This window comes from Liolophura sinensis, chromosome 1 (assembly GCF_032854445.1).
Source record: "Liolophura sinensis isolate JHLJ2023 chromosome 1, CUHK_Ljap_v2, whole genome shotgun sequence".
In the NCBI taxonomy this organism is placed as follows: domain Eukaryota; kingdom Metazoa; phylum Mollusca; class Polyplacophora; order Chitonida; family Chitonidae; genus Liolophura; species Liolophura sinensis.
The window spans coordinates 45,615,870-45,637,975 of NC_088295.1; the positions used below are offsets into that span (position 1 = coordinate 45,615,870).

Sequence of the window (22,106 nt, forward strand, 5' to 3'; positions counted from 1 at the left end):
TTAAAAGGACAATCTGCCGCAAGAGCACATTACATTCCAGCATCACTCAGACAACAGACTTTAATTTAATTTAAATTAACAGATTAATTTTTTGAGTGTATGCCATATTAATGGAAGCGCTCTTCAAGGAGCGTTGGCCTGCGCAAATCCGCTGTCCAAAGCAGGATACGAGGTCACAAAATGACATGCAGAAACGCCATGAATGACACAATACTGTTACGAATCAATCGATGAATCAAGAAAAGATGGAAAAAACAAACAAAGAAAAAAAACCCTGAAGGCAGGGGCGTAGGCTGGGGGGGGGGGGGGGTGATGGGGGTTGGGTGCGGAGGGCCCCTGAACTCTCGCCTAATAGACTGTCAAAGTCCTTCCGATCTTGGCAAATCCGCACCCCCCCCCCCCCCCCCGCCATTAAAGATCCCCGCTATGCCCCTGGTAAGTCAGCAACAAAAATGTATGCGGGTACTGTTAAAACATTACAGGACAACAGTTTTTTCACGATAAAACGTTTAATATACCAAATAACTCATCAATAGATGTGTTATCCAGACATTTCGGTTTATATATGTGCATTACGCCAAATATAAAAACAGTAAAGTGGACAAAATCTCATCTAAAATTTGAAAAAAAAAACCCCAAAAACATCTGCACTCTTAATAATTTAACATCATGGAATGTTTTTATTTATTGTTATTCCACAAGGTTAAATGACTGTTTTAAGGATGCAATGGTAAGAAACTAACATGCATAAGGGCCTTGAGATTCTTGAACGCATATACCGGTGCTGCTAATGTATGAAAGATTTGTTGCTATAGTGAAACTCACAATCATGAGTAGAACATAACATCATTCATCACCGCTGGAACCTGGAAACACTTTTCAAACAAGCAATCATGAGGTTCCAGTAAGCAATCGTGAGGTTCTAATAAGCAATCGTGAGGTTCTAATAAGCCATCATGAGGCTCTAATAAGTCACCATGTGAATAAAACAATCGTATTCGACAACAGCGGCCTTTTAACTTCTTGCATCAGGAAAGTTCCAATCAAAACATGTGAAAAACAGCTCACCAATAAAGACAACATTGTTCTCCGCACATTTTGTTGGTGGGGCTACATTCACAATCGGAATGAAATAATTAAGAAACAAAAATCGACTGATGACCGGAGCACATGTATGCTCTGTATGTCACAATACTAACACTGTTACATACATGTACACATACTCTCACGAAAGACAATTCATGACTTTCACAAAATGACTTTTAAAATGATAACTCATGACTAAAACATATATTTCTGACAATTCGGGAATTTTTTTTTTTTTCATGACTACCCTGTCAGATGTCAATCGGCACATATTGAATCATTTTCATGTTATCAAGTCAAACCCCATGCATATAATGTGCCTACGTTCACAGTACCTTGCACAGAGCGCTGTAAAAGCATAGCAATACATGTAGTATCTGGTTTGATACTGTGAGGATAGTACTGCGTCTAGAAATAGCAGAATGTAATTAAGTAAACAGAGGATATTGCACTATGAACGCTGAATATCATAAATATTTTTCGAGTTAAAGATGAAAATAATAATCTACGAGACGCAAAGCGTCTAGTGGGTTATCATTTCCACTTTTCACAAGAAAAATCTTCACTGTGCAATATTCTATTTATTATTTATATTTTGACAATTTCTGGCTGTAGACCTTCAGAGACTTGTGTATATAGCATGACGTCACGCATGACGTCTTGTCTTGATAAGTGACATAAGAAATGTTAGTTGTCTGAACTTGTGTTAACATAATATGATGTCATTCTGCTAAGCTTGGACTGGAACGTCATAAAACAAAATATTTCTAACTCTACCCAGTCAGATATCACTTTTATCAGTGAAGGAAATCCTGACATTTCACCTTTATATCAATAATAAAACTAGTAAATACTATAGTTTATATCCAAGCTAGTGTCAAATTACCACAATGTATGTAAGAATTTGATATTTTAATAACACAAACACATGGCTCATAACATCAGGCAACATATATTTTGACTTGTCAGATGCAAAATGTTTCTTCGTAAAAGTAGTTTCAGTCCGCTGAGAACAAATATAAACAGCACTGCACTCGTATGGTCCACCAATTATACAAGTGTTTCGTACAAACTCCGTTCAAATTGATTTCTCGTCTTTGGATTAAGTATACAGACTCATATTTCTACCTGTGCAAATGTTTTACTTCATAAATTATCATTTCACCAACCATTTCTTTTTTCGACTTTTCTTATTTTTACAGGTAACAACAGTTAGCCCAAGTTACTCGTGAGCAGGCATTAGCTATGTGAATAATCTTTGTCTTATTTCACAAGAAAAGAGGAAGCTATAAAATCAGAGAGTTCCTGACCCTGCCGTTGGTCGGGAGAGTGCTGTAATCGGGAGGGTGTTGTAATCAAACTTCCAAGGTGAAAATAGGCAGCCTACACACATGCCCACGCAGTCATACGCGGTGTGTTTGTTTCTGATTTTTTTTTTTTTTTTTTTTTTGAACGCATGCTAACTACTCGCTAGCGAGTTGAACAGCCATTGCCATTGGTGTTGATTTTTAATGTGAATTTATCGCGGACAGTTTAAAACGGTGCATTTATTCGGTTTGTTTCTTTACCTCGGTTTCCATATTTTGAAACATTCAACGAACAAATGAAGCTATCATTTTAAGGTTTTTCTAACTGGGTACCGCTTTATTATGACTGTCTTATCTTTGGGCATATAGACCTATCTTATAATTGTAGAATTTGGTAAACTTGAGTTATAAACATAGAATATATCAACAGTGGAAGATTTGACACTATTAGTTCAAGAACCGTTTATTCTCCTCTCATCATATTTTGTGTTCCAAACGAAATATCTAGTCACCACGGTTGTTTTGGGGCTTTAGTTACATACTCCAAGCATGTGAAGAAAGCTTTCCACTTTGACATAAAACATAGTTGTTAATAACACCGCCCCCCCCACTCATAACCATATTTAAAAAATGAAAAGCGTTTTTTTTTTATATAAATGAGTTGTATTTGTTTCCTTAAAATAATAATTGAAATAATCATGAATCCATATTAACTAATGACTTTGACTGTACAGGCCATATAATCATTTCATCAACTCTTTGCTTCTTTCAAGTTGTGTTTGTTCAATAGTAAATCAACAGTCGGCTTGAAAGCACTGAAAAATAAAAAAAAAACAGGTATTTGTAATTAAAACACATTCTGAACAAAATGGATTTAAAGTAACTTTCATCATACAGACAACTGAAAACTATGCGTAAAATATTTTTATTTATATTTTCAGATTTTTTAAGAGTGTTGAAAGGCATTCAAATATTTGAATACTATGGTTTCCTTTATGAGTCATTCTGATGGTATCTAGGAATTCTGACGTCACATCAACTTTTTTTCCTGGTGTTCACCAGAAGGAAGGAAATTTGGGGATATTACAGTAATCCTTTCCTCATGGGTAAAAAGAGTTATTTGACATCCAGTGCCATGTTTAGAGTTCAATAAACTTCCTGTAACGTCATAGTTCCTAACCTCAGTTAGTACGGTCCATAAAGCCCACCTTAGAATTCAAATGTTTGAGCGCCTTTAACTCTTTTCACAAAAATCTAAAGAAATAAATGAAAGTATACTTATGCATGGTTCTAAATGGTCTATTTAGTGATGACTATATTGATTTTTAGAGGTCTTTTCATTTATTTTGTAAAATTTGTAATCACACTATTAACTCATTCATACGACACCACTATCAAATAAGTTGGATTTAGGCAATACATATGTATATGTAGACTAGGAAATTAAGGAAAAAAGATAAATACATGTTTTCATCAGACTTATTTACTATTTATTTGATAGTTATTTATTGCCAAGAATTTTTCAGTCAGTTATACAGCAGTCAGTTATACAGCAGTCAGTTATACAGTTGGAGGAAACTGTATGTAACGTACAAACATTGCACTTGATATTGTTGGAAGATAACAGGTCTTCCTAAAGTCTTCCTAATTCTCCCCGAAGTGCCGCAGTCAGTCAGAGCTGGAGAGTCTACAAATTCACTGTATGTCAAAAGTCTTAAGACTGTGACCTAGGGCTGATTTAACAAAATCATTTGTCAAAATTTAAGAACTCTAAAAACGCTACTAAATTTTTGGTAGCGGAATATGAAATTTACACATACTGGTAATTGTATGATAACACTGATGATGTAGACTAAAAATTTATTGCTAAAGCCCTAAAAAAAGTTTGAAGATCATATTTCAAAGTTTGACTTAAGTCAGGAATGGCTGTTTGGAATCACCCCATGGCTTTATCAGGTGTTTGCAGAATTAGATTAGGTCTTTAAAAGACATGATGGAAACTGCAGAAGACAGTTCACAGTCTAAACATATCTATCAGTGCCTAGGCTATAGCACTGAAGGCTATGGTCACAACCCAGGGCTCAGTTTATCTTATTTTATTTTTTCCTGTGAATTGTGTATTCTTTTCATTATTTGACTTGAAATTACATCCTAGCCTTTGCTAAGTTTCAGCTTTGACAAAAATTAAAATAATAGCACTAAATTTACCAAATTATGTGTAAATGCCCAGGGTTATAATGTTTAGGCATTGTATGTCCTGCAACAAGGAAATCTGGGTTTGGCACACCCGAAACTGCTATAAGGCTGTTTTTTTAATCATCAGGTCTACAGGCTTACCTTCCTTCTCTGATGATCCTGAATTGGCCAAGTTTTGTCAAGTCAATCACTGTGGACCCAAACCTGGACTCAGGAGTGTTCCCTAACTGACCCCCATCAAAAACCAGGTGGAGTTGTGGCCACAGACACTTAAACTCCTGCAATACACAATCAAACGGACTTCATGAATCCTGCTAAGTTTAATAGAAGTAAAACAAAGTGGAATGGCTAAATTCATTTATGTTAAAAACAGTGAAAGACATCAAATCTATGCTTGAATAATAAAAAAATTTTTTTTTTTCAATTTGATCAGTGTTTTACGGCGAACATTCACTTATACGAACACAGGCAGCATAATGATTGGAGGAAACCACTGGCCATCCTGTAATTAAACTAAAGATGATGTTTACCTTGCCAAATATTAGTGTATGTAACATGTAAGAAATGCTAGAGCAAAATCTAGGTAATAGATGGGAGTTGCCCTTGTGTTGCTGAATTCTCTCTGCTGGGCTGGAACTCTCCAGTATTTTGGGTAAATTGATCAAGTTTGGCCCACATACTCAGAACTGAGGTTATATGGAAGATTTAAAATTTGACCTGCTTAAAAATAAGTCTGAGATATAGCTTTTCCACACATACAGTACAAGAGTTGTTATTTCCATAAACTGAATGTTACTTTAAATCTTGTTTTATGCTGTCCTTTAATTCTTTTTTTTTTGAACACAAAAAACAAAATGCTATATTTGAATAATGCAAAGGATGAAATACTTCATTTATCTTTATTTGTGATCTTGTGAATCCAAGGCCTTTGATCTTCAGTAGCATGAGACCATACAGCCCTTAACCAGCTCAGAGGACTCCGAAAGTGGCAGAAAGTTACAAATAAATTCATTTCAAGGAATCTTTGGCTGCCTTGTACATCATAACCAGTCATAATACTGAAATGGACTTTTTAATGATTTTCACTTCACAACTGCTAAATGTCATAGTAAACCAACCATGGCCACTGAGCACATGCTTTAATAGGTCTATACAATTATGCACAGCCCACAAGAAACATATATCTGATATAAAACCTTTGTCTTATTTACACCTACCTGTATACATAATGGGCTCTGCTCTGATGTGATATTAGCACTTGTCAAGGCTATCGGTCCGTCACATGACCTGGCCAGACTCCTCACGAAGTCGTAGTCTGGTATGCGGATTCCCACAGACGACGTCCCCTCATTAAGTGCTGGGTTTAGCTCAGGTGTACGTTGGAACACCAGGGTGACTGGTCCAGGCAGCAAATCATGTAACAACTCTCTGCTGACAGTCACCTTACCCCATCTGCAGCATAAGTTCATACTGGAAAATCTAAAATCTATGCTTAATAAGGCGGGACCTCCTAGGCCCACATGGTAGTCTCCCCTGATGCCCTAATGAGATCTGTTACGTGGCTAACAGACTTGGATTGCTGCATCCATCCATAGCTTTTTGGTATTTGTCTGAGGCCAGTGGTATGCTGCACTCACTCGTATTTCCTCTTCACATATTACATACCACTGATGTATGTACGCAGTATGAAGTGCAATATTCTACGGTGCACTTGTAAACTCCAAAGAATTATATTCTGTAAGCCACCTTGACTTATAAATTCTATTTTAATATACACATGAAAGTCTATAATTAAAATTAAAAGGTCCATCAACTATGAGAACTGATACTAACATTTAAACTACTACTTGCTGTATTTCCCCAACAGCTTGCTAGTATGCTGTACAACATCTTAAGAAGCATATGAAGGCTTAAAATGATACATCTGACGGCAACACTTTAGTTTTTCTGCTAAGAATCTAATTAAACTTCACAAAAAATTCCTCTGTGGCTCTATATGGTGGATGAATCAATCAAAATCAAGCAAAATATGTCACACTTTGGTTGAAATGTGATACTGTATCTTCCAAGTTATTTGTAATGTATAGACAGATAAGGCAATGGTGGAAAACTTGGAAAACATACTTGTAGACATCGTCAATATCTCCCACACTAATGGCAACTGCCTTAGAGATGTTTCTTCTTTTCACATTGAACAGTTTTGTGATGGCTCCAGAATCCTGCGCCAGAGCCGCTACCCCATAGATCGTGTCTGTTGGCACAGCTATCACATGACTGGCTTTCAAACTATCTGCAGCTAAGTGTGCCTGAGATTCAGCCTCTGAAATTCAATAAGGGGTGATAACAAAACATTAGGCAAACTCAGAGACATAAACAGGGAATGAGAAAATGAGAAAAAAAGTTTCTGTGAGAACAGTATCCCTGTGTTTTGCCAGGTTCCTGACTTAAAGCTGTAGCTGAACCAGCTCAAGCTGAGCCCAACCTCACTGAGTGGCCAGTTGGGTGCGTCAAGAATGATGCCTAACAATAGAGGCAGTTTGAACTCCCTACTGAGTCCACCAGTACAAGTGTAAAGCAACATGTTTATTTATTTGTATTTTCTGAGTAAATTTAGCCTGAGACCTCCGTCTAGGGATGGCTATTATATACTGAAATGTAGGGACCGCTGGCCACCCTTAGCCCGAAAGTTATGTGGACCCGATTCCAGTATAATGCTTTCAAAGAGCTACTCCCTCGTTCAATTAGATTCATCCTTAATTAGAAACCGGGCAGAGCCCGGGGCAAACCCACGACCATCTGTAGATCCTGGAAGACTCCTTGACTGTGATCTATGCCTTACCCCATATTAAAAGATCACAGTCGAGATCCTTTCACTAGAGTAATATAAGCTTTTTCATATTATAAGCTAATACAAGCTTTAAGATCTCCCAACTTCGAGGCGCCTGCTCGAATCATTGGGCCACCAAAGTGGTCCTATTTCTTAATGCGTTGTATATAAAGTGGCCTAACATATAAATTACAAAAAAGCCCCACAATTGTGCTAGCCTTCCGCCTTCATAAAGCATAGTGAGTTGGTAGGGTCTGACTGTTGAAGCCCAGCCCCAGAATTGTGCTAGGTTGTGTTTACTATTTGGACCTGTCATAAGATTGCCAGACGGGCGAACGTTGTCAGTACACACAGCAGCCTAGTCTAGTCATGGCTGGGTCCCCTTCGCCCTGGTGGAAAGAATTGTACAATTTCGGAGAACAGTCGATTATTAACCTACCATACCCAGCCAGTTACTTGTTTACAATGTTTAGGGTCCTTGGGCACCTGCCTGTTAAACCCAATTTTAACAGGCAGATGCCCTAGGACCCTAAGCATTGGGCGGGCGTGGTAGGCTAGTTATCGACTGTTTTCAGAAATTTTACAAATTTTCCTACTGGGGCGAGGGGGACCCTGCCGCGAGCGTTAGCACCAATATAAAAGAGCGCGGCGTAGTCGTCCAGGGCTAGTCGGTTGTTTGGGTTAGGTCTATAGTTAGACGACTGCCGACGACTAACTACAAACTTCTTTACAATAGTCAGTACAACTCCCGTAACAAACAATAATGTGCACAAACTTTCATGTATAACCAAAGATGATATCAATCAATTGTTACTAAGTATGAATGCTACTACGAAGACATGACCTCTGGTCGGTCTACTTAGTTTTTACAGCTTGCTGTTGTTGTTGTTCGCAGGGACATATCTGATAGCTCACCTGCTCTGTCAATCTTTATAATTTCAGCCATAGTCGACATCTCCGGAGAGTTTAAAGAAGTCCTTCCCTTCCCAAATAGTTGTTTGAATAATTCAGGGAAGTTAGATCTTATATAAAGCCTTTGAGACCAAGAAAACATGGCATCAATGGATCAACCTGACGCAACCACGTTGTAACAAGGGAGCAGACATCTTGCGTCTATCTACGCATGCGTACTACAAAGTTTCATCTCTACTTTTTTTTGCGAATCCTGAGTATACATTTCGAACAATATCTAACAAAAAGAACATTTTTTCGAACTCGTGGGGAAAAAGTTTATCAAAAATTGGTGAATACTGATTAAATTTTGTATAGCATACCAAATGTTGTGACTGTTCAGTTATACTTCAGCAGAGATTGTTTAAGATTTTGTCAATTTGTTATCACTATGAGTAGTTTATACGAAAGGTCGAGGTCACAAATCCAGAATGGCAGCTTGCAGAGGAGTAGCAGTCAGAGTATGTCATCCCAAAATAGCTCTTCATAGACTGTCAGGGGGTGAAATCAGAATATCCTTTCGCGAATTTAGAATTTCGGTTGAAAGACATCAGAATCTGACTAGTGATTCATTCCGACACGGCGGATTACTGCTGACATCCTTGGAGTTTTCCAAAAAAACAGTTCCCAAAATCTGCACTCCAGCTACACTTTCAAGAAGCAGACGATCCATTGCACATGGCAACCGCGCAAATGACGTTGTTGTAGAATCCAACACGCAGACAAGTGGAAAGAGCAGTCATTTAGAAAGAAAGTTAAGCAATGGCCCATCCTTCGAACATTTCCTTGCAAATATAAACGATGGCTCGGGCAGTAAATCAGTGGCAAGCTCTGAAGTTATACCTTACCTGAACAAGTCATTATGGAGTGGAAGGGGAAAGAAAGGTATTAAATACGTAATATGTGTGTTGCTCCTCTGACGTCATATTTGAGTGTCATTATTTGAGGCCAAGGACATCCTGGAACTTAGCTTGTACAAGTCAGCAGCAAGCAGACAACGAGGTGAAAGATAAGCTGGGAAGGTATAGGGAAATGAACAACATTGGACGATTATATTCAGAGGGGTAACGGTACATCTGATGATAACCCAAAATAAATTGTGAAAGTCAACATAACCTGGTTTTAGACTTATGAACAAGGCCGTGCAGAGTTTTGTATTGACTCCCATGTTATTTGGACAGTGTTTTCCCTGCCGTGTGTGAGATGTCCGTAGTCTTGAATCTAAGCCATATCTAGAAAAACATTAAAGGTTCTGATCCTTAGCAAGTTATAGTCTGAAAGTTAGCCTAGATGTAATACTACTTAAATAGTGGTCACTTTGTGAATATACATTACCAGAGGCTCTTCAGAATGCACGTAAATGAAACCGAAATTTCATGGAATTTTAATTGAACTACCTCATCATGCTGCATTGAAAGGCAGCATTTTGACATTTCAGTGAGTAATTGTAACCGCAGTTGCATGTCCATGGAAATGCAGCATGTCTTTCTTTCATAGCACATTTGTCTCTTGTAATTCCCAGTGTGCACCTTTTGTGTTTTGTTTTTACTCTTTTCAGTGTACTTTGAGACGTATGGGTGTCAGATGAATGTGAATGATACTGATATAGCCTGGTCTATCCTCAAACAGAATCACTTCCAAAGGACACCAGAGTTGTCACAGGTACAGTACTATGACATGTGTGGACAGTTTGAGACTGTAACAAGTTTACAACTCACTGCCCCTATTCAGTGCAATGATCCAAAAAATGATGATCACACCAGTGCAGAGTGGACTTCAATAAAGGATAATCATATTTGACTTCCATGAAAATCTTGCAGGATTTTGAGATGGAGTAACACTTGTCAGGAAGGCCTATTATTGCCTTACTCTGGATTTCCATGGACAACCACTGCACCAACTGATTATTTAGGCACTTATTTATTAGCACATTCCAACATAAAAATGTAGTGGATAATTTGCAGACAGATCCAGCATGAAATGATGATGGATGTCATGTGCATCCCTAACCCTACAAAAGCCTCAGTAGTTGCTTTTAAAAAGACATTGCTTACTTTAATATTGCTTCCTTTAGTTATGACATTTTGTCTCTAAAAAATTGACATTTTGTCTTGGAGAGGGCTTTTACTACATTTGTGTAATAAACATTTATAGGACATAAATACGATTTCTGGATGGCTATTTTATCTGTTATCACAGAAAACTGTTGAACAGATTTTACCTATAGGCATACATTAAAAAGTTGTTCACTTGGGACCCAACCTAACCATTGAAAGATAACTTCAGTAATTTAAACATTACCCTAATTCCTCAACTTCTTCACCTGTGAAAGAGCAACTTTCAGAGACAAAATTACATTGGCTTGATTGGCCATTTTCAGGGCATCACATAAAGTATAATTTTAACAGTCTACAAAGATGAATGCCCTCAGAATATGCTTGAATTAACACTTTGCAAACACGCGAAAAGGTTGAAGAATCACAGTGAACTATCATGTCTTAAAAGTGGAATAATTCTTTTAATAAATTTATTTAAATTTAGAATAACTTTCAAAAGTAATACAAAAGCTGACCTACCTACTTAAAATTTGTAAGCTGAGCTTGTTACCACAAACAGATAACATTTTTAATTTTTGACCCTATGGCTTACTATTTGTATTTTTCAGGCAGATGTAGTTCTCCTCATCACATGTTCTATCAGAGAAGGAGCAGAGACAAAGATCTGGAATAGGCTGCGGCATCTGAGGACCATCAAGAAAAGACGCCCCAGAGGAGAAAATAAAAGCCCTTTGAAAATTGGCCTGCTTGGTAGAGTGTACATATGCAATGGGAATAAATAAAACTAGATTCACTACCTGTTTTATAGCTCAAATAGTAATGTGTTAATGAGTATAGAAATCTGATTAAGACATTCTTCTGGATTTCAGGTAGGATTACTTGTATCTGTTCTCATGTGCAATCCATTAAGATCTTTATCAGGTACATATACTCAGAGCCCCCTTGTTTTCTTCAGATGTAAATCTGACCTCCATTGTTTAAGTGAATCACTCAGAAGTACAGCATTAAAATACCAATGAGATAAATAAATGAAATTAAATTCTTTTCATAGTGTATTATGTTTTCTCGACCTTATCTAGAAATGCTAATGTCAGCCTTCTTCAAACACTTTTTGATTGGAACATTCATCCAAACTATAGCTTATGCATGCTTTGAACTTTAGTATGACTTTCAACATCAGATCCTAGGGTATTTTGGCATCTTCTGCATCTGTGGAGGTAAAGATGTGTTGAGTCAGTTGTTAATTCCTGTGAGGAATCTTGTTTAATCATGCGAGGAGTGACGGAGCTAGTTGTGTAGTCATGTAGGGAGTCAATTTCTCATTCCTGTGGGGTGTCAGTTGTTTAATCATGTGGGGAATCAGTTGTTTAAAAATCATGTGGGAAGTCTGTTGTTTAACCATGTGAAGAGTTTGTTGGTTAATCATGTAAGGAGTGTGTTGTTAAATCATGTGGGGAGTCATTTGTTTAATCATGTGAGGAGTCTGTTGTTTAATCATGTGGGGAGTCAGTTGTTTAATCACGTGAGGAGTCATTTGTTTAATCACGTGAGGAATCATTTGATTAATCATGTGTGAAGTCAGTTGTTTAATCATGTGAGGAGCCTGTTGTTTAATCATGTGGGAAGTCAGTTGTTTTATCATGTGGGGAGTCATTTGTTTAATCATGTGGGAAGTCAGTTGTTTAATCATGTGGGAAGTCAGTTGTTTAATACATCACAGATCTATGCACAGGTTGTATGGCAGAAAGGCTGAAGGCTGACCTCTTGGAAAAGGAGCACCTGGTGGATGTTGTGTGTGGTCCTGATGCATATAAAGATCTACCCAGGCTTCTGTCTGTGACAGCCTCAGGACAAACAGCAAGTAGGACAATCTGGCACTGAATGATTGAAGGCTATATGTTTTATTGTGTGGTGTAAATCGGTTTAATATATTTTGATTGCTGACCTCGTCACTCTTTCATAAACTTCATGATAATTTCATAAATTCTTCACTTCTAAATCCAGTAGACTGTGACATGCACAAAAATGTTACTGGAAATATGATCTGCAAGGCTTGTGAAAGAGTTCTCTATTTTCCTGAAAGAGTAACTTTTAACAGTTTTAATTTTGTACATCTGATTGAATCATGCACGTGTTTAAAGTCCAAATAAATTGAAACAATCCACAGTTTAAGTCTTTCCTTTCTGACATTTTTTGTATTCAGTACTTTACATAATTTTGTTTGAAGTTCATAGATTGATTTTAAAGCATGATGTTTATTTACATTTCCAATCACGTTATTTCATGTGACTTGTTTTATTTGTTGTTTTTAGTAAATGTTCAGCTGTCATTGGAGGAGACCTATGCTGACATTGTTCCTGTGCGGATCAGCGAATCCTCCCCGTCAGCTTTTGTGTGAGGCATTTTACATACTTTGATATACTATCTGTGACCAGATCTGCCAAGCTTAGGAAGTTAAATGTTCAGTCTCCCTTGAAACTGGAGGAGTACTGTAATTCTTCAACCTATTCACATGTTTACAAGGTGTTCATTGGAGCATGCTCCAAAGGCATTATTCTGTGGTGACTGGTAAAATTATGCTTTTTGTGAAGCACTGAAACTGGCCAATTTAGCAAATGTAGTTTTGTCTTAATCAAATTAAAAATGTGCATTAATTACACTGTAAGTTCCTCTTTCATATGCTAAAAGGTGGAAGAATTAGGGTAGTCTCCCCTTGCTGATATTTTGTATCTGATGTGTCCTCTTTGGCTAAGTGTAATAGGTTTAAAGTATTAATTATCTTCAGTCTGGACAATTGTATTTAAAGTTTCATTGATTATTAATGAAAACTGGAGTGAATTAAAATTTTAAGTCTGACTCGTATTTTAGTACACTTTTGAGCGACTGGTTCCTGTTGATGGCCCCATAGTGTATTGAAAGGGACATGTCGCCAACATTGAAAAAATTGTGCTGTTGTTTTAGACGTCATCTACATTAAGTAGACTTTCAGATGTCTACTGATATGTAGCTAACAATCGAATGTTCAGTTTTATCCTGGGTTTCCCTTCAACCATCAACTCATTGTATTTAGAAAGCCTGACTTTTTAGTCAGTTACCTCCCCTTGTTGTCTAGAGGATGGGAGATGTTCAGCGAACTTGAGATGTCTAACACAGTATTGTGATGTAATTATGCGTTCTAGTGTGTAATTTCAGTTCTGCAGTACAGTGTTTGGAATTACGAATACTTTATAACGCAATATCGATAGAAAGGAAGATCGTATTTGGTTTACTAGAATTGTAATTCGCTTTCAATCTATCGTATTGTTTACATGTGCAATATACAAGTGTCCCTTTAATAGTCCTCCAAGAGATCAAGTCATTCTGGGTTGTTCACAGCACCCGATTTATTTAAGATAGCTTAAAGATAAAAAGAATGAAAATTAAATTGGTCCCTTGCTCGCATATTCAGCTAAAGTGTTTTTTTTTTTTTGCCAAATCTGAACAGCTTCTGACCAACAAAGTGTCACTGGGTTTCCCCCGTGCTCTGTCCGGTTTCCTCCCTTCATAATGTTGGCCGTTGTATAGGTGAAATATTCTTGAGTATGGCGTAAAACACTAATCAGGTAAATAAATAAAGCCTCAGATTTGAAATTAACTCCTGGTTTGTTCGCCTACTGTTTAAGGTGAAATGTTTTTCAGCTATTTGGCTAGGATTGGTTGTTTGCTCTGGTGTCTTCAGTTTCCTCTTCCATAAACCAAAGTGCCTGACTACCATTATTAGGTATAATGGTAAACAATATGAGGTATGGCATTAAATTACCATCAAATAAAGAAGTTAATATGTTCATTAAATCTTTTTCACCATTACACTCTGACCCCTGAAAAGACCAGTATTTCTTACATTTTGTGATGGTTTTTGTGATATGTGTTTGCCAAGAATGGAAAATTAACAGTGACTGACCTCAGCTTGCTGTTTTTCTGCAGGTCAATAATGCGAGGCTGTGATAACATGTGCTCCTACTGTATAGTGCCGTTCACTAGAGGGCGGGAGAGGAGTCGACCCGTCACGTCTATACTTGAGGAAATACGATATCTGTCTGATAAGGTAAGGTGACCAGGTCAGTAATGCAAGGCTGTGATAACATGCGCAGCTACTGTATAGTGCCGTTCACTAGAGGCAGAGAGAGGAGTCGACCCATCACGTCTATACTCGAGGAAATACAACGTCTACCTGATCAGGAAAAGATGCATTTCAGACTCTCTGATTTCACAGATTCAGACCTAATTCTAACCATCAATCCCATGAGTAAAAGAATTCTTGGACTATGAAATTAAACAATAATCAGATAAATAAAAATAAATCTCCTGCATGACCAAGCTAGTCTGGCATGATGGGAAAGTTGGGTGCATGTTGTTGATAGCATATCTGAGATGTGCAATTGCATTTGTGTTACAGGGTGTTAAAGAGGTCACTTTACTGGGTCAAAATGTCAACAGTTATAGGGATATATCAGAAACTATTTACCACAGAAACAAGACGACAGTGTTGCCACCTGGATTTAAAACTGTATACAAAGCCAAGTCTGGAGGACAGCGGTTTGCTGATTTGTTGGACAAGGTTTCTTTGATCGACCCAGAAATGAGGATTCGATTTACATCTCCACATCCTAAAGATTTCCCAGATGAGGTAAACACAGATGTCTTCATTACAATATTTGTGATTTGTAATAGGCTGTATTTCAGTACTTCAAAAGCGTTGAAATTTAATACGTTGTTAAGTACATTGTCAGTGATTTTCAGTATGATGTCTGGTCCTAAAAGCTGAATGCAGTGCTTTCAGTTGAGGTTTTTTTAGTTGACATTTTCATTGTGGAAGATTTTTTGACAATCGTCCAAAGTAAGGTTATATGGAAATTATGTATCTGTCTTTAATAATTTGTTTTTAGAATGTCACGTCATTGGTGGTGCCTGCCATTCATGTTTAAGAAAATGTAACATTTTTTTATTACCGATGCTTTGACACCACAACTTTCGAAAATTCAAGGGGAACAAGCCTTGGTGTTTTTAAGACTATACTAGACTGTCCAGTTTGTATAGTTTATTTTTGGCCAAAAATAAACTACAAATTGCATACGCATATTCAAACTTTGTAATAGAAAAATGTAAGACAACATGTATTTACTCTTGATAACTTTAAAGTTTCAGAGCAAAGAGCAAAACTCATTGCAGTTCACTTTAAAAAGAGACTTGTATCAATATTTACTTAACATAAAAATGTACCATATTTGTTGTTACTGAATTTGCCAGGCGACCTTACGCAATAATTAACAAAGTCATTTGCATGTTTGTCATGCAGACATCAGCTGAGTATAAGCACCCACTGCCAGGTATGGGTGTTAATTGTGTTCCTGCATCTGGTAAGTGGTTGAATGATAGTCTGAGGGGTAAATTTATAGATATCTGACATTAGGAAATGCTGAAGTATGTTAATTCTACATCCCAGTCTGCAAAGAGCCTATGAGATAGGAAAAATGCATGTCTGTTCTGTATAAAATGACAAGGGATTTGTCTGAACTTACCAACCACAAGGAGTGATAAGCAGTGAATATCTCCTTTATACACTGGTGTATAACTCCTTTATACATTGGTGTATAACTCCTTTATACGCTGGTGTATAACTCCTTTATACTCTGGTGTATAACTCCTGTATGAACCGCTTATCACGGCTCTTGTTCAGAGAAACTGGACTACACAAAAATTAAAACACTTGTGGGCAACAGTAGTGACAGTATCTATGTAACATCAGTTATCAACGTCAAATGCACCTATGTTTTGTTATGGTTATAGGTGTTACAGTTGATCCGAGATCGTCCCAATATCTGTAACCAGTTGCACATCCCAGCACAAAGTGGTAACAGTGAAACACTGAAGGCCATGAGGAGAGGGTACACCAGAGAGGCTTACCTGGACCTTATACAACATATCAGGCACATATTACCAGGTATTCCATCAAGTGTATTAAATTTGAGGGCCATGAGAAGGGGGTACACCAGAGAGGCTTACCTTGACCTTATACAAGGTATCAGGCACATACTGCATTACCAGGTATTCGATCACATGTGTATTAAATTTGAGGGTCATGAGGAGGGGGTACACCTTTTACAACACATCCAAAAACTTTATCATTATAACCAATTGTAAACAAAGTTTGCTTAAATTGAAAACACATGCATACCTGGTGGTATGATATGAAGGGTGCCATTTTACTGATGAAATAGGGGGCTTGGGTTGTACTATTGGAATATTTAACTTCTTCAAAATCGTAAAACTGCGACATTTTTGGAATGAAACGTAAATAGATGTGGCTCACCGTGTTAAGTTTAAAGATTTATGATTCACGATCGAGGATTTGGGACTTTCCCTATGTATAATATATCGAGAGTAGAAGAGGAGACATCAAACGAAAAGTTGTAAAAGGAGTTATTTTTCTCCGTGTCATTGGCTTGGACATGTCCAAAACAATAACAACACAACCCTAGACATCTACACAGTGACAAGAAGAAGAGAGGGAGAGAGAATACTTACAGTCTTGCTATATTCCTTTCTTTAAATTTCAGATTTAAAAACAGTATGTTAAAATAGAAACTAAATGTAGCTTACCATGAATCACTCAGGTAACACGCAGAAGATTGGAATTGTCCACGGTTTGAGAAGTATTTCTTAATTTCTAATGATGGACTTGGAATTTTGTGCAAATCACTGTGACATTTTTGTGTATTGCATATGCGCACATGAAATGCACAAAATCTGCTGAATTGTGTATGACTGCAGCTAAGGGTTGCAGAACTTTGTATGTTTGGTATGTGGATATGTTTGTCTGGCAGCAAAGATTGAAATCTTTGTCATGTGACATTCATCACATTATGAAAGCTTAAATGTTTTTTTCTCCTATAACAATCATGTTTTCTTATAGCCATCTGTAAACCCAGACATGGCCACAGACAAAAAGATAACTTAGGACAGAATATTGAGGTACAGGGTTTTATGCAAATGTTGTGACCAAAGACTTTATAAATGCTACTTGTTGCTGTCTCGTTTACTGCATCTCAACACGTAGAGAATAGAACAAGGAAAGAGGACTGGTTGGCCCCAGGGTCAGTATAATGTGTCTGGGTGGGGTGTCATGTCTGGCGTCTTAGACTCACTCTGCCACAAAAAGAGAAAAATTGTAAAGTACGATATAAAACTTCATGCATACAGACATACATACATGCAAAAGCTATCTTTCAGATGTGGCCCTATCCAGTGACTTTATCGCAGGGTTTTGCGGAGAAACGGAGGAGGCTCACCAAGATACCCTGTCACTAATGAGACAAGTTCAGTACAACTTTGTCTTCTGTTTCCCGTACAGTATGAGACAGGTAGGAAATTGTAACATATGTACTGCATGTCCACAATTTACTATAATTACAAGTTTTCACCCTACAGTCAAATGAAAATCAAATCTCAATAAGCTGCCTCAACGAAAATTGTTCTTTTTTCAGATTTTTGTGTCTTTACGATGATTTTATTCCGCATCTGCTAATCTATCCACTTTTTTTGGAAAGAATAGAGTGTGAGAGTCTGGTTTCATCAAGATTCTATCTGCTGCGCACTCTTTCATTTGGAAAAATTCAATTGGGTTTGGAAGTTTCTTCATTAAGCATGATGTGTCTGTCCACTATAATATCGTCAAATATTGCTATGATTCACATTTAATTTAATTGAATTAATGATGGGGATGGCTGTCAGTGGATATCTTGGATATCTTCACTCAGACATTTAAAAGTATGTGCATATAAAGCCTGAGCAAGATGGTCAAAATTTCGGAAACCTGACAAACCTCCTGGCTAAGCCGTCACTGAACCAGCAAGAGCAGGAGTCATGCCTTAGACCGTTATTATTCAGGGACCAGTCAGCCGTGGCAAGGACAAGGGTTTATCTGATTGAGACAGTTTATAGAACTGTGCACTGTAATGAGTTAAGGTGTAGTGCGTTAAGGTGTAGTGAGTATGTGAAATATTCACATTATGAAAGACACCTAACTTTTCTACAGTATGATTTGTGGAACTCTTCTTTTAAATGCTTCGCATAGTACTTAAAGTATGCAATACTATTTTTTTAGATTATGTTGAAGTAATTTTATTTATTTATTTATTTGATTGGTGTTTTATGCTATACTCAAGAATATTCCACTTTTACTACGGTGGCCAGCATTATGGTGGGAGGAACCAGGCAGAACCGGGGAGAAACCCCTGACCGTTCGCAGGTAGCTGCAAGACCTTCCCATGTTCGGCCGGAGAGGAAGGCAGCATGACCTGGACTTGATCTCACAGCAACTGCATATGTGTGAATTAATTTTGAGTTGCACATAACATTATTTATTTTAAATATATTACCATAAGTGAGCGGTGCTAAAGTAGCAAGCATCTACAAAATGGTTCAGGGAAGGTAACTTATCAGTAGTTGCACTCAAGGAAGAGGAGATTTTGGAAGCGCATTCGTCGTATATTGAGCCTTGGATGAATTAAATGGAATTTTATCTTAGTATCTTTTTATCTTTAAATACTTAGTAATGAACAAAGAAAAACATACTTAATTCATTTACAAATTCATTCCTTTGTGTCCAACAATATTTATAACTTCTCACTTGTAACTATGTTTTGTATATCGGCCACATTGCAAATTGTGTCTGACAAAAAGTTGAAAGTCTATTATTTATTTACAGAATTGCATCCTGATGAGGGTGTTGAAATTCCAGTCATGCTGTCTGCATTCATGTCTTTCTCAGAAAACCCATGCTTCTCACAGACTGAAGGATGATGTTCCTGTAGAGGTCAAGGCCAGACGCCATCTTGAACTGACCAACGAGTTCAGATTAATAGCTGAGAGACTTAATCTGTCGCAGATTGGCCAGCAACAGCTTGTCCTTATTGAAGGGGTGAGTTCAGTGTGACATCTCAGGGACAGAAATATGATACTGGTACTGTATCAGTTTTTCCAGTGACTTGCAAAACTTATTGGAGATTGGTATAAAATGATAGGAAAAAGTATTTCTGCAGATGGTTACCCTGTCTGAGAGGTAATGCAGTCCGTCAGGACTGAGGATAAGTCTTCTCACTCAGCAGTTAAAGGGAGATAACAGTTATCACTCAGCAGTTAATGGGAGATAACTGTTCTCATTCAGTACATGTAACTGTTCTCACTCACGCTATATACTGTAACCGACCTTGGTTATTTCTGTAACACAGGATAGTAAAAAATCTTCCCAAGACCTGGCTGGAAGGAACGATGCAAACACCAAAGTGATTTTGCCTAAGGTGGAGGTGCCTAGTGTTGATGGCCATGACAGTATGCGAGCCTTACAACCAGGAGACTATGTCGTAGTTCAGGTGAGAGCCCAGAGTTTAGCAGAAACTGACATGGGCAATAGGTCTTTACCCTGTTCACCTGTCCGTGCACATGCATAGAACGCATCAATACAGTAGACATACAAAAGCATGTGGCCCTTCATGACTATGCTACAACCATCTTATTCTTAGTTTCCTTCGTTTTCCTTATTTAGCAGTCAGGAATAAGATAATTTAAGACTAGTTACCTAGTCCGGTTTTGTTACTCTACTTAAGAATAGGTCCAGGGTGTCCTTTTATGAAACAGTTGATTGGACGTGTGCTTGGCATAACAAATTATCTGTTGCTGTTTAAGATATGAATGTGCACATTGCCAGAGTAAATGTGTTTGATGCAGCGTTATCAGAGATGTTGAAATTTTCTACCTGTTTATATAATTATCTATGATATGAATGGTGATTTATTCCTCTTCCATTGTTAACCTCCATGGGAATTTCTGTCAGCAACCTGTGGATGGTCGTGGGTTTCGTCCGGGCTCTACCCATTTTCCTCCCACCGTAATGCTGTCGTATAAGTGAAATATTCCTGAGTAAGGTGTAAAACACAAATCAAATAAATAAATAAATATTGTTCACTTCAGGTCAATGCTGCCACCTCTCAGACATTGAAGGGGATTCCCCTGTATTACACGACTCTGCAGGACTTCCACAGTCACTTACCAATATACCAGCCTTGGTATGATGCTACTTCCTGCTCTACAGCTTACGTGTGACACAGACTGCCGGTATGACAGATTGCTGTGTACAGTACAACTCTACAGGACTTTTACAGTTCTTTACCTGAATCCCAGCCTTGGTATGATGCTACTTCCTGCTCTACAGCTTACGTGTGACACAGACTGCCGGTATGACAGATTGCTGTGTACAGTACAACTCTACAGTTTCACAGTTCTTTACCCGAATCCCAGCCTTGGTACGATGCTGCTTCCTTGCTCTATAGCTTATGTAGAGACACAGATTGACATTATTACATTGAAGGACTTTCACCATCATGAAGCAGGACTTCCTGCTCTATAGCTTATCTGTCACACAGACTGCCAAAATAACAAATGCCCCTGTGGGGCATTAATGGGCTTGTGACAGTTTCCTTTGTGTTTAATGCTGAAAGCATTGTTATATGTGTACGATTCTCAGTATTGAAACAGGATTCTCCACAACTGTTATAAAGGCCACAGGACAACGTTCTCTTCTCAGCAGCTTGAAGTGTGATACAAACAACATCAGCATACCAGGGCTGGGCATCCTTCCCTTTAACTCACCTTGAACTCATTTGAGTTAAGGAAAAATGGTGCATGTGATATTTAAGTACAAGGTCATTACATTGATATGCATATGTACATGTCTGGTGTCAGTGAAATTCTATTTAAAATGAGCAGGCTTATGTCAAGGTGCTATGCAAACGAGTCCATACTGGTGGGTTACTAGGTTAACTTTGTGCGGTTTTCTAGATGTTTGACTTAGTTGCGTACAAAAATCCTATAAAAGTATCTGAACGGTAAATATAACTGTAGATACTGGCAGCCATGAACATTTTCATGTACTTAGATGTACATTTGTACATCATTATATTTTGATACTTCAGAAGTCAGTGTCATGTTAGCCCACACAAGTTCATTGTAGTTGTAGTTTTCTTCTTTGCCTCCTTGTGAAATGTAGGGCTTCCGCTGGCACTCGCCATTGTTGCAGATTTAGAACAATTGTTTGAAATGGCGATAAAATTTGAAAAAATGCAAATGTTTTTGGCGACAAATTTGTTTACTTAAGAAGAATACAAACGTTATACAAAATCCACCATGAGAGTTTTCTGAGGTTTCTAGCGGATTTTGGCAATTTTTCAAATGAAAATCATCAACTTACTTCCTTTTCAAACGGCCTCATCTCCGCGAAACAACAACAACACAGTTGTATGGCGATACCTTGACAGAAATGTACAAAGGGGGTTCACCATTGTTGGAAGTTGACTTACATTAAATAACGAGTGAGAACCATTTTGGGGAATGCCTTTCACCGCCAATTGTAAAAAAAAAAAGAAAAAAATATCAAGGGAGATAAATCTAGGTAGAGTTACACCTGTAAATGAAGTTACCTCCCATGAAAAACTTCCATTTCACAAACTATTTTTTCTTTTAGATCCGAAGTCAGATATTTCAAAATATATGCCGGTACATATATGTGTACGACGTCTGGTCTTCTCCTGTCAGACTGTGTTCGTCCAATGTACTGATCATAATTCTGCATTTAAATAAACTGAATTT

The 22,106-nt window shown here is 37.7% G+C and overlaps 2 protein-coding genes across 2 annotated transcripts; one reads left to right on the forward strand and one right to left on the reverse strand.

Moving 5' to 3' along the window:
• Positions 1 to 490: 490 nt before the first annotated feature.
• Positions 491 to 8,498, reverse strand: LOC135481745 (threonylcarbamoyl-AMP synthase-like). Its single transcript, XM_064761420.1, has 5 exons — positions 8,332 to 8,498; positions 6,714 to 6,909; positions 5,807 to 6,041; positions 4,731 to 4,867; positions 491 to 3,208 (listed from the first exon to the last, which is right to left on the reverse strand). Exons 1-5 carry the CDS (start codon positions 8,468 to 8,470, stop codon positions 3,145 to 3,147), a joined length of 771 nt encoding a protein of 256 aa, XP_064617490.1. The 5' UTR covers positions 8,471 to 8,498; the 3' UTR covers positions 491 to 3,144.
• Positions 8,499 to 8,798: 300 nt separating this feature from the next.
• On the forward strand, positions 8,799 to 21,444 carry LOC135461365 (mitochondrial tRNA methylthiotransferase CDK5RAP1-like). Its single transcript, XM_064738413.1, has 12 exons — positions 8,799 to 9,252; positions 9,926 to 10,029; positions 11,033 to 11,174; positions 12,157 to 12,285; positions 12,737 to 12,818; positions 14,388 to 14,508; positions 14,860 to 15,090; positions 16,251 to 16,404; positions 17,694 to 17,824; positions 19,234 to 19,383; positions 19,694 to 19,834; positions 20,433 to 21,444. The coding sequence occupies exons 1-12, from the start codon at positions 8,799 to 8,801 to the stop codon at positions 20,562 to 20,564; spliced, it is 1,971 nt and encodes a 656-aa protein (XP_064594483.1). The 3' UTR covers positions 20,565 to 21,444.
• Positions 21,445 to 22,106: the final 662 nt, after the last annotated feature.

Excerpts from the sequence above, each read along its gene's own strand:
- LOC135481745 (XM_064761420.1), bottom strand. The coding sequence starts at position 8,470 with ATGTTTTCTTGGTCTCAAAGGCTTTATATAAGATCTAACTTCCCTGAA. Across the intron at positions 4,868-5,806 it reads AGAGCCCATTATGTATACAG|GAGTTTAAGTGTCTGTGGCC; the intron begins GTAGGTGTAAAT and ends TGTGTATTGCAG. Across the intron at positions 3,209-4,730 it reads AGGATCATCAGAGAAGGAAG|TGCTTTCAAGCCGACTGTTG; the intron begins GTAAGCCTGTAG and ends TTTATTTTTCAG.
- LOC135461365 (XM_064738413.1), top strand. The coding sequence starts at position 8,799 with ATGGCAGCTTGCAGAGGAGTAGCAGTCAGAGTATGTCATCCCAAAATA. Across the intron at positions 10,030-11,032 it reads GGACACCAGAGTTGTCACAG|GCAGATGTAGTTCTCCTCAT; the intron begins GTACAGTACTAT and ends TGTATTTTTCAG. Across the intron at positions 19,835-20,432 it reads GAGACTATGTCGTAGTTCAG|GTCAATGCTGCCACCTCTCA; the intron begins GTGAGAGCCCAG and ends TGTTCACTTCAG.